The sequence below is a fragment of the Onychostruthus taczanowskii genome, unplaced genomic scaffold, assembly GCF_017590055.1.
Source record: "Onychostruthus taczanowskii isolate IOZ18803 unplaced genomic scaffold, ASM1759005v1 scaffold33, whole genome shotgun sequence".
Taxonomy (NCBI): domain Eukaryota; kingdom Metazoa; phylum Chordata; class Aves; order Passeriformes; family Passeridae; genus Onychostruthus; species Onychostruthus taczanowskii.
This window is the reverse complement of record NW_024500683.1, coordinates 8,610,197-8,626,272: the sequence shown is the minus strand read 5'-3', so window position 1 is coordinate 8,626,272 and position 16,076 is coordinate 8,610,197. Positions and strand designations below refer to the sequence as shown.

Genomic DNA, 16,076 nt, shown 5'->3' with positions numbered 1-16,076 from the left:
TGAGCCTTGCTTAGAAACACACACAATTCCATAGTTGAATTGGCATGTGAAGGAGAGGAAACTGTCTTAGCAACTACCTCAGGCGCAGAGAGAACCCTCCCAGAGGAGGCCAACACAGCATGAAATCTCTGAGCCTTTCACACGAAGTGTAAACCCATTTCCCTGGCTCTGTGTTTTTTGTTTGAAGAGCCTGCAAGGGAAAAGACAGCCATGTAAGTAGCTCCCTTTTACCAAGTCCATCACTAGCCTATCTGGGATTGCTGCAATGTTAAACACTCAAACAAGAGAGAGTTCTAAAATGATCACCTTGGGGCAAGGGGTGCTAAAAGGAAATTGCAAAAATGCTCCCATTCTGGAGAGAGATATTATCCCCATTTCATAGACAGGGCAGCTGAGGAAGGAAGCCCCTCTCAGTCACATTAAGCTTTGCTCCTGGCACTCTTCATCTCAAGCTATTGTGGCTGCTCTGCATTCAGTGAGTCAGTAATCCCAGCGGGAATTAAATCCATCACACGGACCAGTATTTCTACAGCCAGGCAAGGGAACAGTGTTTAGTAACTGCCAAAGGTTTCTGTAAAGAATGTGTTGCCAAATCTCTGGTACACTAAATGTCCCTGAGTATCTGCAGCTGTTCTTCCATCATGGTGGCTGCTCCTTGGCCTGACACAGGATGGGGCAATGCATTAAATCTGTACAAATCCCACAGAATTCAGGCAGAGATCATCAAAAGTGTTTTAATGATTAAACCATGTCAAACATTAACAATGAAGTATATTCAGAAGAGCCGAGAGTTTATTTCTAGCACATTTAGACAGCCTATTTTGAACATTATAGCTGCTGTACTGAGCTATGTAAAGACTCTGCAAACCAGTACCTAGAAATGAAGACACACGCACAAGCTTTGATAATGTAAACATAACAGACACTGTCTCCTTCAAAACGAGGAATGAAAACCCACAAGGCTAGTAAGAGAACTTATTAATTCCTTAAGAGATGTGCAAAAAATTTAAAAAATATTTAAAAACAATTAAATGTGTTAAAACTGGCATTTATATAAATATCAAAAAACCAAATAGTCAAACTCGAGCAATGACCAGCAGAATGTCTTGCACAATTCAATTTTTCAGAGCTTAATGGACTCCACCATGGAAGATACCAGAATGCCAGCAACAGATACTGGCTCTGCAACTGACTCCTCATATGTGCAAGACAGCATTTTACAAGAAGGAGTAACCTTAACCAGCACTCAAACCAAATCCTTAGATAACAAGCCAAAACATTACCAGTGATATACACAACTCACATTACAGAAACAGACATTTCCAGCACATTTCAGTAACATTTAAAAAACATTAGCTATGACTTAAACTGTTTAAACTTGCTTATTTGGGGGAAAAAAAATCTTTGTGTTAGGCACATTTTGAAAGTGAATGTATGCTACATGAAGAACAGTTCAGATACCAACTTACATACAGACAATTCCACCAGAAAAGCATCTTTCTGGCTCCACTTTTAAATATACTTTTGGATATGTCACAGACTTAAACAGTAGCTCCTAAAATATGGATATGGCTATGGTAATAACACTTAAAACTGCCAGTTTCATATTAAAAACCACTCTTCATTTAGCATTTAAGAATTCTCAGAAATAAGAAAGAAAAAAAGAAAAAAGTAAAAAGAATAGATGGGTCCACCCTGTATATGCTCTAAACTTTAGAGACAATATTTAAATCTTACTCGACTGCGTAAGCGCCAATTACTTTTATGTTAGTGATGTACTTCAAATAAAAAAATAAGATCTATTAAAAAGGTAAAATAACTTTTCCATCTGTTTTGTGACTGTTGAGTCAATTAAAGCCAAATATACAAAACTAAATGTGCCATTTCCAATTTCACTGTATCGAGTAAGAGATACGTAGTATTGTGTATCACATACAAAACAGTAAAATGATCAATGGATTCTTCTAAGTGACTTTTTGATAAAAAGTCAATCAACTGAAAAGCTGAAACATACCCTAATTCTTAAACCAGTAATAAGCTTTGGGCCCTGCTTTTTTATTTAAGGCATGTGTGTTTATCTACTGAAACCAGCATCATACAAATTACCTCTACAATCACATGCATGATCTATAGTTAAAAAATGGAGGTTTAGATTACAGTGTTTTCAAATTGTGAATCATAATTCAGCACCTATCATATTGACTAGTAAGGCAACAGCAGTGTCGGATAATATGATAATACTCCCTTCCATAGTCTATAGCAGGGTCAGTGACAGCCCAGAATTATTTTTAAACTTTAACCTACTTTTATGTTCTGTATACAGTTTCTAGGGTGTTTGCACTGGTTAAGTCCTACATAAATCACACTATTCTAGGCAGGAATAGTTACAGTAGCCATTAGAGTATTAGTGCACAACTCTCATTGTGCTTACAATCAGATGATTTTGTTGTTGGGGTTATCAAAATGGTTTTTCAGTTTGGTCTTCAATCCTTCCTTTGTTTCCTTTGTTTCACTTTGTTCTCAAGGGAAGAAAAGCTGTTTGTGTACCCGTTCGCAATGGCCGTGGAGCCATTCTGATACTCTTTCCTCCTCGAGGACGCCTTCTTGTTGTAAGTCTGAAATACACGGAAAGACACATGGTTTTGTTTAATTAGACACAAATAACCACTTCTTCACAGTAATTCTAAAAACACAAAAGTAAACTTGCATTCATCTTTTTTAAAGCCCTTGTGCCGGTGGTAAGAGTCTAACAAGCTCAACCACTTTTTGTGCATGAGACTACACTACGCCTTTCATTCATCACAGTGAGAGGAGTAGTTCACTTGAAAAGAAAAAGGCTTGGCAGTATGATGGCAGTGTTATACTAACAGTAAATTAGAAACAAGGGAAGCAATTTTATGAGCAGACTATGGGACAAGAATATACTGAAAATGACATGTGAGGAAGGAGGTTTGAGGCACTGCAGGTGACAGTACCTTGAACAAAGCCAGAACAAGAAGAAGGCAAACAATAGAAGTGAGGGAAGTTCACAGACAGAAATGTGATGGGAATTTCCATTGGCTACCACAAGAATCAAAAACTGGCAGGAACAGGGAAACTAAAAAATTACAGACAGTAAAATATACGTAAGTTTTTTTCAAAGGGGCTCAGCTGCCTGACAAAAGCACATTTTGCCAAATTTCTGTGTGAAAGGGATCTAAACAATTAAAAGTTAAAATATGAGCAAAATTGACAAAGAAAATTAAGTATCATGTGGAGTATAATAATGTTTAATTAGCATGTTCATATGCAGCAAGTGATAGAATTCATGGTTCTAAGAAGTACTAGAAGAACCAACAGGGAAGCCTGCTGTGTATCCCCCCATGAATCATTCCAGAACCAAAACACCCAAATCTCTCAAATGACATTTGAAACACATAACAGAGTTTGCTTGTTTGGGGGCAGCAGTATGTTGGTTTGATTTTCTGCATTCAGTAGTACATGATTTTCTGTGGACAGTAGTTGTACATCTTAGTACAGAGCCCAGTTATGAACTGCTCAGAATAACACATACCAAGTTTGGATCATGAAACATGAAATCAGATTTGTAGAAAAACAACTAAACCCACTAATTTTCCATATGAAAATACAAAAAGGTGCCTGTAGAAGTGAACAAAATCCATATTTCTGCATGTTGTAAGTTTAGGAAATTTCCCTGGATTAAAAACCAAGCTTTCCCCTTGTAAAAGCAGAAATTAACAACTCCTTCAGGTGCTTCACAGGTTCACATGCTGCTGGTTTATTTCAGACTGGAAAGCTTTGTCTTACATGAAGCTCCTCCTTTCCCTTACCTGCAGTTAAAATTGCAGTAAGCCATTTTTTTGTATAACTGGCTTACTGAAATTACTAAGCATTCTGAATTATGGGTACAAAGCACCAGAAGATTTGAAAGTAGAGGGTGGACCAACAAGCACAGTCCTTCAAGAACATATGCATGTTAGTGAAGGATAGCAAAAGGACATTTCAAGCATATCTTTCTGTCACAGCTTTCCAGTGAGATACAGCTAGCAGAATGCTAGAAAGAATTGATAAATGTTACTTTTACCTGAATATAGAAATTTGTGAAGAGGATAATCAAAGAAATCATGTAAGAAATCTGAAAATACAGCCACCCCTGAGGAAATGCACACGGCCAAACAACACCACAGCTGGTCTGGAAGATTGTCAAGACAAACTGAATCTGGGGAGAGAAAACAAAAATAAGAGAAATGGAGCACATTAATGGAAGGAGGAAAAAACCCATGTGTTACCAAAACCTCAACAGTAATTTCCAAAACAAGTAAAGAGTATGTAATATTGTGTGTTTGGCTAGTGTTTTCTCCATAAACCTGAGGTAGCAGACATTCAGATTGTGGTATCCTGTTAAGCAAGTTTATTTGTATTTTTCCATTTTAGAACATTAGAGGAACTCACGCAGAACTGATATATAAACGCCCCAAGGAAGAAAGACCACCTTCTTCCCAGTGAGAGTTCAGTGGGATTTGACTTTACCACCCTAATGGAGTAGATCTGCATCTCACTGCTTCAGCTGCAAAAGACCTGGGGTTACTTGGTCTGCACACAGACCCCTGCAATCCCTTCCCACAGACAGGAACTGTCTAACATATGGTTCCAGTGAAGAATTTTTGGGGTAAAGGCTGCAGGGAAGCTGGGGAGCCAGGGAGGAGGATAAGGTTCCAATTATCTTTAACTGTCTATTTTGGAAAAACAGAGTTTGGGCTTATGTGATGCAGAGGGCTTTAGGCAAAATTCATACTCACATAAAGGCTACCAGATTAGGGAATGTTTATTTAAAAAGGGAAGACTGTTTGTTCTGCTCCGCTATTTTGCTGCCCTAACAGCTATGCATGCAGAGCAGGCAAGGAAGTGAAAGCAGCTATGACAATAGCCAGGGTAGCAACTGAAGCCCCCAGACACTGTACTCTGTAGCACTTGAACAAGCAGGATAAAGAATAGAGCCTAAATCTGGAAAGAAAAACAGAAACAAACCTCAAACCAAAGCAACCCTGCCCCATGCCTCCCATGAAAATAATGAGCCCTCAACTACAATACTTAGCCATCCTTCAGGAAGAACAGTGCTAAAAAAAAACCATGTTGAGAATCAACATCAACACTGTGAATTGCTGGCAGTTAATGTTATTAATCATCATCAGCAAATATTAAAACTATTCACAGCTCTGAGAAGGGGTGGGGTGGGGTGGGGGGGGAGAAAAATATAACAAAATAATTTAGGTTTCAGTTTCTCCCCCTGCAAAATGGGGAAGAGAGAACACTCATGCACATTTCCTTGTGGTGTTCTGACATGTTGTACACATTGAAACCTGGTTCTCATGCAATATCACTACAGCATGTACTGTATTACTTTATTTCACTGATCTTACCACCTCCAGCACATAGTGGTCAGGCCTCATCACTGCATCCACTAGCAACAATGCAAACAGATGTAAGGAGTCCAACACAGAATTAAAAGAGGAAAAATCTGCCCATTTAAAGTGCAGAAAGTGAGCAGAAATATTGAATAGTTTTTAATAAATCACTTGCAACTGTATGCAAAAGTAGGACAGAAAAGGCATTGTCCCGCAGGACTAGAATGGCCCTTGTTAGCTGTGGATGGCATTGCACTCGGTTTCTGGCCTGTCCCAGCCTGACCAACCAAGCACAGGGAAGAGCAGGCTAGCTCAAGAGGGCTTGTAAGAAAAGCCTCCTCCCTGGCTACTGAGTGCCAGAAATCCCAGCACTGCAACTCCCAAATGCATCTAACCACACGACGTGGTGTGGGGGAGAAAGACCCCACAGACCTCAGCGCTGATTGATGCACATCCCCAGTCCCCATCGGCCTGAGAACAGAGCAAACAGACGCGCAGAAGCTGGATTGCTAAGGTGATGTAGGCACTAGGTGGAAGGTACTAGCTCTCATTCTCTCTTCTCCTATCCCGTCAAAACTTCCTGACTTGGCAAAGACAAGAGGAGCTCATCACGAATACAAGAGCCTGCTGAAGCACTGAAGAGCAAATCACTCACCAGCTGCCCCTGAGTGATGTACTTCTTCCACCACAGATAAGGACGCATTGCTGGAACAGCAGACAGTCCGTAGTAGGAGTACATGAGGACATGGATAAAGCTGTTCAGTGTGGCACCAAAGTAAGCTAAAAAAAGGGCAAGGGAAAAAGAAAGTACACTGCATTACCAGGAAGGAACATGCTGTTTCATGGAACCTACAAAAATAACAAGTTCAAAATGTTACTATTTAAAATATGATTTCTCTTAGAAGAAAAGCAAGACGGTTCTTTTTTTACCCTGTTTTTTATTCTCCCTATCCAATGGAGTAGCTGAGCTGCTTTGCAGCTTTGTGCTTTACACCAGCCTTCTGGTTTTGTTTCTTCAAATTACTCTTTTTTTACATCTACATCATAGTTTCTCAAGGGAACTGAGGAAACTGATAAAAAGGAGGAATGCTCACACACCAATCAATCAATAGGTTCACCCATCTACTTTTAGGCTGATTTCACTTCCTTCCAGGCAGGAGCCAATTTTTAAATTTATAACCAAAAAGCTTCAGATACCTTTAGAAACTGCAAGTTAGCTATTTTATTTGTCCTTGTTTACAGCACCTTTAGTCATTAAAGAAACTTCCTGCTTAACACTGAACTGCATTGAGCTGTGATTACATAACAGAACATAAAGCTTGGAAGACGAAAAGCACATGACTAGAAATAGTACAAAAGTGTTTTCAAGACCACATGAGCACAAGATAGATTCTACACAGACACAGTTTTGACTGCTGTATGAACAAGGACTGACTTCCTTGGAGGAGAACGTGTCTCCAGATGCAGACTTTTTATAAGTTCAGTATTACTCACTGTTGTGCTGACAACACAAAACAAATACAAGTTTCTATGCTGCTTGGCTCAGAGACCAGACTCCTGAGGAATGCAGCCTCTTAGTCTGCATTGCCAGTAGCTCACATCCATGGGGTTTGAAAAGGTTTCTCTTGAACAGTGTTCAACAAAGCCAGTACCTATAAGCTGCACATCCTAACCACAGCTAAGCCATGATAATGCAGTTAGGAAAGCAGATGCCAGCTAAATGCAGTAGAAGTAAAGAATTAAAGTCAGATGGCCAAAGGTTAGCAGGATTTAGACAAGAGAGACATGGAAATTTTCCACTTAGGATTCATTTGCTCATGTTCGTTAGTGCTTAGGGGACAAGATTCTAATTGAAATCCTTTGTTATGGCCAGTGGTATAATGAGATTAAATTAAGAAAGCAATATCTCAAGTCAATTTTACAGATACAAGGACTAGAGTCACTTTTAGCTGTTTTACAGCTGAAACAAGCTTCTGGCTTGACTTGGAAAAGAGTATTATTTCATCAGAGGGTCTGTAACTACAGCAAAAATAGAGAAAGCAAGTTGGATGGGTATCTGACCTGGGGTAATGCACCTGATAAATGTCACACTGCCACACAAATTCTTCAATCTACATAGACATTCCTTTCCTAGAGGCTGTGCTGGCAGCTTAATTCCTGCAACCATCTACAATAGTTGCAATTCAGCAAAGCAGCTTAATATGGTACAGAACAAATCCTGCAGCTGAAGGTACCAGAGAAGTTTGGTTTGACAGAAAGACCACCAAAACAAAGCCCCTATTGCAGAGGTTCCCCCACCATAACCCAGTACTTACAGTGACCACAAGGCACCCAGTTCATAACAAACCACCAGATGTTCAGCATTGTTGCATGGTGGTAGACATGCAGAACAGTGATCTGATGATTATTTTTCCTCAAAATGAAAAAGAAGGTATCCATGAACTCAATGAGTTTGGAGAAATAGTACCACCATAGGACACGTATGATCTGGAAGGAGGAAACAAGTTTTAGAAGCATTTCAAATTGTGGGGGTTTTCAGCTCTTATGTTATCTAAGTGATTAAAAATCCAGATTCTGTCTTGCACCACTAGGACTGAAGACACTGCTGGGATCTTCTGTAATACTTCTGCCTCAGGTTTCTCCACAGGAGATATCGAGGTATAAATCTACAGCTACAGCTGAAAACAGGATGACAAAGACTGCTTCATGAGGCTACTGCTGTGCACCTGGGTTGTCCTGGCAGAAATAAGAAAACACTTAATGAGAGCTGGTGCTGCAGTGCTCTCTGTAAAGGAGAGGTCAGAAGTGTGACCAGAAGAAATCATACCACATCTCAGAAAGAGAAGGGTAGTCTCAACACAAAGTGGTTGGATACAGTCTGAAGACCAGGTCCTCATTTTTTGATCTGGGGACTCTTGAAAATTTGCAAATAATTACTTACAAAAATACCAGCCATGAATGTATCATAGATTAACTATTATGTCTGACAGAGCATTGTCTATTGTACTGCAAAAGGAGGAAAAAAGATTATAGTTTAACCAAAATGTGCATAATCAATACTGTTCTGCTCTCCACTTACACTCAAGTAGACAATTTGAAACATTTCCAGCTCTAAGTCTTGATTACAGTACCTTCATATCAGCCTCTCCTCCACTGTGTGTATCCTGACAGAAGAAATTGTATCCTCCTTCTAATACTCCTGTCACGAGCTGAGCAAATAAAAAAAAAATGTTATTTGGGGAAGAGGCTGAACTCCATGGCACCTGCAAACCCACAGTAGCTCTGCCCAAACATCTGGTGTCAAGAAAACCCTGGGCACCTGAGAGTGGCATTAGCTTGAATTCAAGTCCCAAGCAGTGACGGAATCACAGTGAAGGGTGAATTAATAAATTCTCCCAATTGGGGTATACCAGAATAAAAATAGGAGAAAACATTTTATCCCCACTTATCCCACAGTGTGAGCCTCTTCAGAGTGAAGTCTCCTTCTTTGCTGATGATCTCATTGTTAGAGAAAATAAATAATCAAAGTTCAGTAAATACATTTTTCTTCTGATTACTTTTGGAAAGAGCTACATCTTTAAAAATTTTATACTCAAGAGATGTGACTACAGTTTTTTCAACCATATGACAGGGCATATTTTCAGCTTTGCTCTCCTTAACAGCTAACAACACATGCTTCACTGCATTGCCATTCTTCAAGATCTTTTTAAGCAATTCACTCATCCCAAGCACATTACATCCTTCCCAATATAAGTGACTTCCTCTGCAGGATACGCCACTGCCTGCCTGACTTCCGGGCATGACAAGTAACACCTCAAACATAACGGAGTCACTATAAAGAGTAATGACCAGCTATTAGTCATGACAGACGACAGGGTGTCTGCTGTGGAGGGCTGGCTCTAATCTCTAGAGAAACAAGATCCATGCTGGATGTTCTCACCCTTTCACAGATGGTAGGAGATGGTAGGACAGGTTGAAGGTTGAATGGGAGAAGGGAGCATGTGCAAAGACATGCTTTAATACCTCCTTTAATAGCTCAACAGAAGGGATCATTGAATATTGTTTATAAACATGTTCTTCCTCTGGGGAATAGCATGAGGAGAGGAGTAACAACTTGAGGCAACTCCCAAGTGAAAAAAAAATTGTTAGGTATCTTATAAAACATCTGAAAGGCAGAAGCAAGTTGGCCTTACCTATCTGCAGAATAAAAAATAGCTTTGCAAAGCCACAGTAGAAATTCCTTACACTAAAAGTAATTTTAAAAGATCACTTGATTAAAGGACTACAATAACTGGTATGACTAAATGCTGCTCAGAACTGTGAACGGGAAGCTAATTTTAAAAGGTTCAATAAAGATTATCACGTAAATGATCTACCTTTCCCCAAAGTTATTTCCTTCATGCCTCATTTTCCTCCTAAATTAGCTTTTAAAATACTCATTCAGCCTAGGTCATTATTTTTGACCTTCTGAGATAGTATTATTGCTTCAATTTAGGGGAAAAAATGTACATCTACTTATATCATAATATACAGATCTGAAAGCATCTCTTGTATTAGAGATAAATCAATAGCACCCTGCCACAGCAAGGGCAGGGCAGCCGTGCACATCAGCAGCAGACCCAGGCACTTTCCCTACCCAAGCAACAAAGGGAAGGCAGCCATGGAAGGACTCCTCTCCTGGCTGCAGGGCCCTGCAGAGGACACCAGTTTAGAAGTGGTACCTTGCTGAAGGCCCAGCTGTGCCCCAGAGCAAGCTTTGCACCAAGCCACTTTCAGGCCACTGAGGGAAGACTGCGTGCCTTGCAAGCGCCCGCCAGTCCCTCAGACAGAACACCACATTGTGCTGTGATCATGTTAAGAGCTTACAGATGTTTTCATACAGTTCTCATAGTTCAAGGAAGTGTTAGGAATAGAAGGATAATAACATTGTTTACATTTCAATTAATCCCAACAATGTCCATCATTAATGCTGCACTACATAAACTTCTTCCCAGTAAAGGCTGGCATAGTGAATCCACAGCACTTTTCCTGCAAGCAGTACAGGTTCACCATCTAAAGTGTAATGCAACCAAAGGTGTCTCCATGGATCCCACCTCTCCAAAGGATAATGGCAACAGTGTGGCTATGAGCAGTGGCTTCACCTCAACCTGAGTACTCCCTTGTTTACAAAAGAACATATTATTGTATGCTAGGAACTGTAATACTCTCACAGCCACAAATGACATAAGAAAAGCAACATTTGTAGGAAATGTCAGCATCTTTTATCACATAAATAGCTAGTATAGTTACACAAATAATTTCATTTCCCACTTTCCAGAAGGAACTAATTGGTTAAAAGATGCTACAGCTGCCCACAAACTGCTGTTGCTGCCCACAAACCTTACTCAGCGCAACATACAACGTGTAAATCATCTTCCCCATTTATCCAGCTGCTCCTTTGCCTGGCATCATTATTTCTTGCACCCACAATGCTTTCATCCCATGCTGGAAGGCTTCAGAAAACAAAACCAAGAGATCGCTCTGAAACATGACCACACATGGCTCCATTATACACGGGTGTACAGTCCCAGGAAGCTGCTTCCCTGCCACCACAAAAGCGGTAAGGAGGGGTCACAAATTTCCAGCAGTGCATTTAAGTCCTTGCTCACACTTGCTGTGGTCTGCTCCCTGGATGGCCAGCATTTCCAACACCGCCTTACACCACTGCACAGTAGGTCTGAAACTTGCCCAGAAACAGAGTGTGGCTCTTCTGCCAACACAGCCTTGAGACAACCTTTCATCCCATGCCCGTTCTCTCCAGAAGTCCTTCGTCTTCAGGCTGGCAGGAGTCCAGGCCTGCTGATGGCACTGCTGATGGACAACCACAGGCAAATCTTCTCTTGAGAAATTAACATGTCCAGAAAAGGACAATTATAGCCATTTGCACTTGAGCAAACCACTTCACATGGTTTCTAAGCAGCACAAAAAGACAGTTCATAAGCCAATTAAAATGGTACTCAAACTCAGTGTTGAGCCCCTCAGCTCAGGAGAAAACCTGCAGCTCAAGATTCCATTTGTGCTGAAACAACCCACACTTTCTTCCCCTGCAATGAAGTTTTCTTTTTTCCTATTGCTTTTATTTTGTAATTCTGTTGCTGAATTCTTTGAAATGCTGTGGCCCATGCTTTTTTATCACCTCTGCTACCAAAATAGGCCAAGACATTAATACCAGTCTGACTGGGTGGAGGAGAGGTGTTACTGTGGAGGACTTTGGTTTTTTCTCATGATAAAACTAAAGTCTGAGACTCACTGGAGAGGGGCAGATAAGGGACCTAGCACTGCATCACAGTGTCAAGGCGTGATGGGTTTACAAGGCTCAAAACAGAGCTAGATTAGAATGAAGAGAAACAGAAGTTAACGTCTGATCAAAGCAAGCACATGCCTGCACAGATACAGAACTTTATCTTTACATGAATGCAGTTACCTCAGGGCAGAGATAAGAGCTTCAGGAAGGTGGAGAAAGAAAGCTGAGAGGAAAGAGCAGCCTAGCTGCCACCCATGGCTCATGTGACACAGCACATCTGCAGAGTCCCCTGCTTCCTACACTTTTCCTACAGCACATGCAACACCTCACTCATCAGGAAAACCTAAGACTTTTCTCAGGCAGATGCAGTAGGGAATTTTTCAGATGAAGAAAAAGTACAGTAAAGAGATCACTTAAGAAAGTGAGCTTTCATCACTAACCAGTTTTCTCTAACGTAAGCCCAGGTGATGCAGATCACTTGGCCAGTTTTGCTAACAAACTCCCCCAAAATAACACAGGTCTGTGTGCAGTGCAATCGGGTACCTGGCACTCTCCCCTCTCAGCTAAGTTACCCAGCTGAGACTCAAGCAGAGAGGCACGGGCCCTTGCACGGGCACGGGTCACAGCACTGCAAGACACCTTGTGATCCCAGCACAGAGCAGCAGCACAGGGGAAGCAGTGCTGCCTCTGCTGTTCCAGCTGCTCCTCAGACACAGCCGTGCAGCCAGCAGGTGATCATCCCATATCCTATACCCCACTGCCAGTCCCTGCTAGCACCTTCTCCACACACAGGAAGCCATTGCTTGATGCCCCTGCCTGAGACATAAGAGTGTTATTTCTCCTAAAGTCCAAGCACTGTAGATTTTTACAGAATAAAGCATTGTTTGCCCCTAAAGAACATCCTGTCCTGCTGGAGTATGTGACAAATTAGCCTGGAAAAATCTCTCCAGCTCCCCTGGATTTGCCTTGTCTGTTATATTGTCTGGGACAACAGCAGTCCACTTCTCTGCGATTACCAAAACCCAGCCAAGTCATTAAATAGCCTAATGAAAAAGGTATAGCAAGCACAGAGAGAAACCATTAGGAATTCCACATAACAGGTCTAAAATTTCTAGTGATTTTAGACCAAAGTACACAACACCTAGAGTTACACAAATCCTACGATGCCAAATTCCCCCATGTTATTGCTTACAATCATTCAGACATAAAGGTCAGAAAACCAAGCAGGTTATCCTTTTCATCCCAGCTGGGAGGACACCTCACTTTAACATCTTGTTTTGGTCACATAATATGCAAACTGAGCTGTGATGCTATGACTCACAACCTGAATCACCATAGCTGTAACTCAGGAAAAACTTCAAAGTAGGGTTTCGGGTGTATTGTACACAAGCAACTTCTTTTCAGACATGCTACTAAACAAGTTCATAAATGGTGACATTTTATGATTTCCCTCACAGTAGGACTGAAAAATTTTAATCCAACTGAAACTCAAAATGGAGTTTTGAGAGTTCTTTAACAAGGAGAACAGGGAGTTACTCAAGTTTTCTGAATGCTGTTCCTCATCATTCTGTCTTAAAAGCAAGTAAGTGTACTATAAAGTACTGATATATGGCTAATCCTTCAAAGGAAAATTTCCAGGACTGATGAGATATGAGCAAGAGTATCACATGCTGTGCAGGTACTTCAGATAGAGAACATACCTAGAGGTGCAAGAACCCATTTTTCCCCTATGACCTTTAGTTCTTTCCCTGCAAACATCAAGCAGTGTGGTGTTAAGTCAGCATGGCTCTCTGCTTGGCAGCATTTTTATGGGATCAGTCCCTTGTTGCAGAGCATCACCTGCCCTCACATCCAGCTTGTAAGTGCTGCCAACCACATTTTATTGCCACTATAATGTGTTTAATAATCTTCATAACGCTCTAGCTTTGTGTATGTCCATTTACGAGGAGAAGGTATATTCACAATACCAACAAACAGTTCCATATGGATAATACTAGATTAAGAGCAACACTCATTTTCACATTAAGTGTTTTATTATGTAGGAAGGAGGGGTCTTAATATTCACTGTATTTTAGTTGTGTCATTGCTCCACAATAGAAAAACTATTTATCTGGTTACAAGTATGAGGACTTCTTCAGCATATAATGAACAGTCCTCCCTTGATAACCAGTTTATTGTTAGCAAGAAAAAGACGTTTATAGGATCAACAGTTCGGGTATTTTCTCATGTTCAAATTTACCAGCAGGTTTTGTAACACAGCAGAATGTTACAGTAATTTAGAAGCTATGAGTATTATTCCAAGTATTCACACTTGGTACAACTGAAGAAGAGTCTGCACTTCTAAACTCTCAATAACATTACTGGAGGTTAACACAACAGATCACTATATAACTGTAAATAACACATGCATCAAATAATGCAGATGGATATTGAAGTCAACATCAACACTACATTTAGACAAATTAAACTGATCAACACACATTTTTCTGGATTATAACACCCTGACAAGGAATTTAGAAATGTAAGCACATCAAGAACAGAAGTAGTTCCAAGTACCTACTGAATTCTACTGCTCCTCCAAGTACCTACTGAATCCTACTGCTCCCAACTGAACAATTAAGTATCAAATTTCTTAATAAACCAACCCAATAAATTTTGAGTAGACAATTCACTACACATTGAGAAACAACATTGAATTTAAATCACTTCATCCCTAAACACTCACCTTGTAAAACACTATAGAATTAACTACAAACTTAAAGGGGAAGCACAGCTTATATTCTCTCCTAAGCTCATGCAAAAAAGAAAAAAAAAAAAAGAGAGAGATTAGTAGTTTTAGTCCTAGGTTGTATTTGAATAGACTGTAGTGAAAGAATTGAAAAGAGGCTGTTGAAAATTAAATACCTCTTTACAGAAAGAAGAAATACTTTGGTTAAGAGTGTGCCAGAATATTCTGTACATTAAAGCAAAGAGTAATTTTCTGACCACATCATTATTTACACTACCACAGTTCCTCATTTTCACTTGAACAAAAGCAGATAGTTCTGAGTGAAAGCAGCTAAAGAGCTCTCTGGGAAGTGGAAAACTTTACACTGCCTAAATCTTTGGGTTTTTACAAAAGAAAATAAGTCAACAGGAAGTTCAATTCAGTCTGAAATCTATTTTTATGTTTAGATTTTTAAGCTCAAAAAAACAGATGAATCACAATGGCATTGTTTCAGCAACATTTTTTTTCCCAGCAAGACTAAGAGGATGCAAAAGAACCTATTGCAAGCTTACAGAAATAGATGCGAGGAGTGTGTGCATGATTAAACACAAACGAATAAAACATTTTGCCCTGCAGATAAAGCCACAGTTTTGCTACAAAGTACTTTCTACAGTCCACCAGCACAATCACATTGAGCAAGGAGACGTTACTGAAGGAGGAGCCAAGTTCATGCTGAAGGATCAGGACCCCACTTGCGCCGCCTGAGCAAAGTGCATTTGTAACACTGCTAACCAAGGTCTGCAAGGATGTTTAAGGCAAGGTTTGTTTCACACCATCCTTAGAGGTAACACTACAATTAGGGTTTTCTTTCCAGACAAGTGACATTGAAAATGGTTGCACCACTTCTGCATCTGCTTCCCGAATTCAGAGGCACTGCTCTACTTTCACCACAAGCCAATGTAATTCAAACAGACCCTGCAAAATAAGCCTGAGCAACCCTTTTTCTCTTACCTCATAAAACATATACAGAGAAAGCAGTGTAAGTCCAAGGTTGTAGATCACTAGAATACCCCTGCATGAGAAGGGCTGCTTATTCCGCATGTACTTTGGTCCTAGCCATACAATCAGTAAGTACAAGGCTGAGAAGATAAAGGTAGGTGTATAGTTCTCCAGAAGAAGCCATCCTTTTACTCTGGGGTCTGAAACAAACAAACAAAAACATACAAACACTCAGATTTTGTAAGGAGAGAATTCAACACAACTAAAAATAATTGCACCCAAAATTATTCCAGTGCTGGAATACCAAAGAAAGACAAAGAAAGTGCAGCAAGCCCTTTTGCTAATGGCCACGTTGCTAATTACAAACAACTATTTTATTTACGTATTTAAGAAAGCAGAAATAATTATTTTCCTAAGGCGACAATATTCTTAAGTTATTACTACTATTATTTTTAAATACTCATTACCATTCAGAACTGTCACCCACTTGAATACCACAGATAATTATAAAGAAAAGCTTCAACAAATCTCTCCCCTATATTTTCTCAAGCCAACCTTTCCTGATGGTACATATCTTATTTCCTAGAGTCAGCAAACCTAGGAGTGCAGCAGTACCTCTGTAGTTATAGGTGGATGATCCTAATAATTATTTTCCAGTCAATCCTCAGACAATTAGACTTAC

At 40.1% G+C, this 16,076-nt stretch overlaps 1 protein-coding gene across 3 annotated transcripts in view; it reads right to left on the bottom strand.

Moving 5' to 3' along the window:
- Positions 1-708: 708 nt before the first annotated feature.
- Positions 709-16,076, bottom strand: part of ELOVL5 (ELOVL fatty acid elongase 5) — a 40,123-nt gene continuing 24,755 nt past the window's right edge. For all 3 annotated transcript variants that reach the window (XM_041410676.1, XM_041410677.1, XM_041410675.1), the window contains exons 3-8: positions 15,407-15,594; positions 8,537-8,614; positions 7,721-7,892; positions 6,061-6,185; positions 4,085-4,219; positions 709-2,615 (exon numbers count right to left, since the gene is read on the bottom strand). In XM_041410676.1, the coding sequence (XP_041266610.1) occupies positions 2,484-2,615; positions 4,085-4,219; positions 6,061-6,185; positions 7,721-7,892; positions 8,537-8,614; positions 15,407-15,594 (830 nt within the window). In that variant the 3' untranslated portion in view covers positions 709-2,483. The remainder of the gene's footprint in view (positions 2,616-4,084; positions 4,220-6,060; positions 6,186-7,720; positions 7,893-8,536; positions 8,615-15,406; positions 15,595-16,076) is intronic.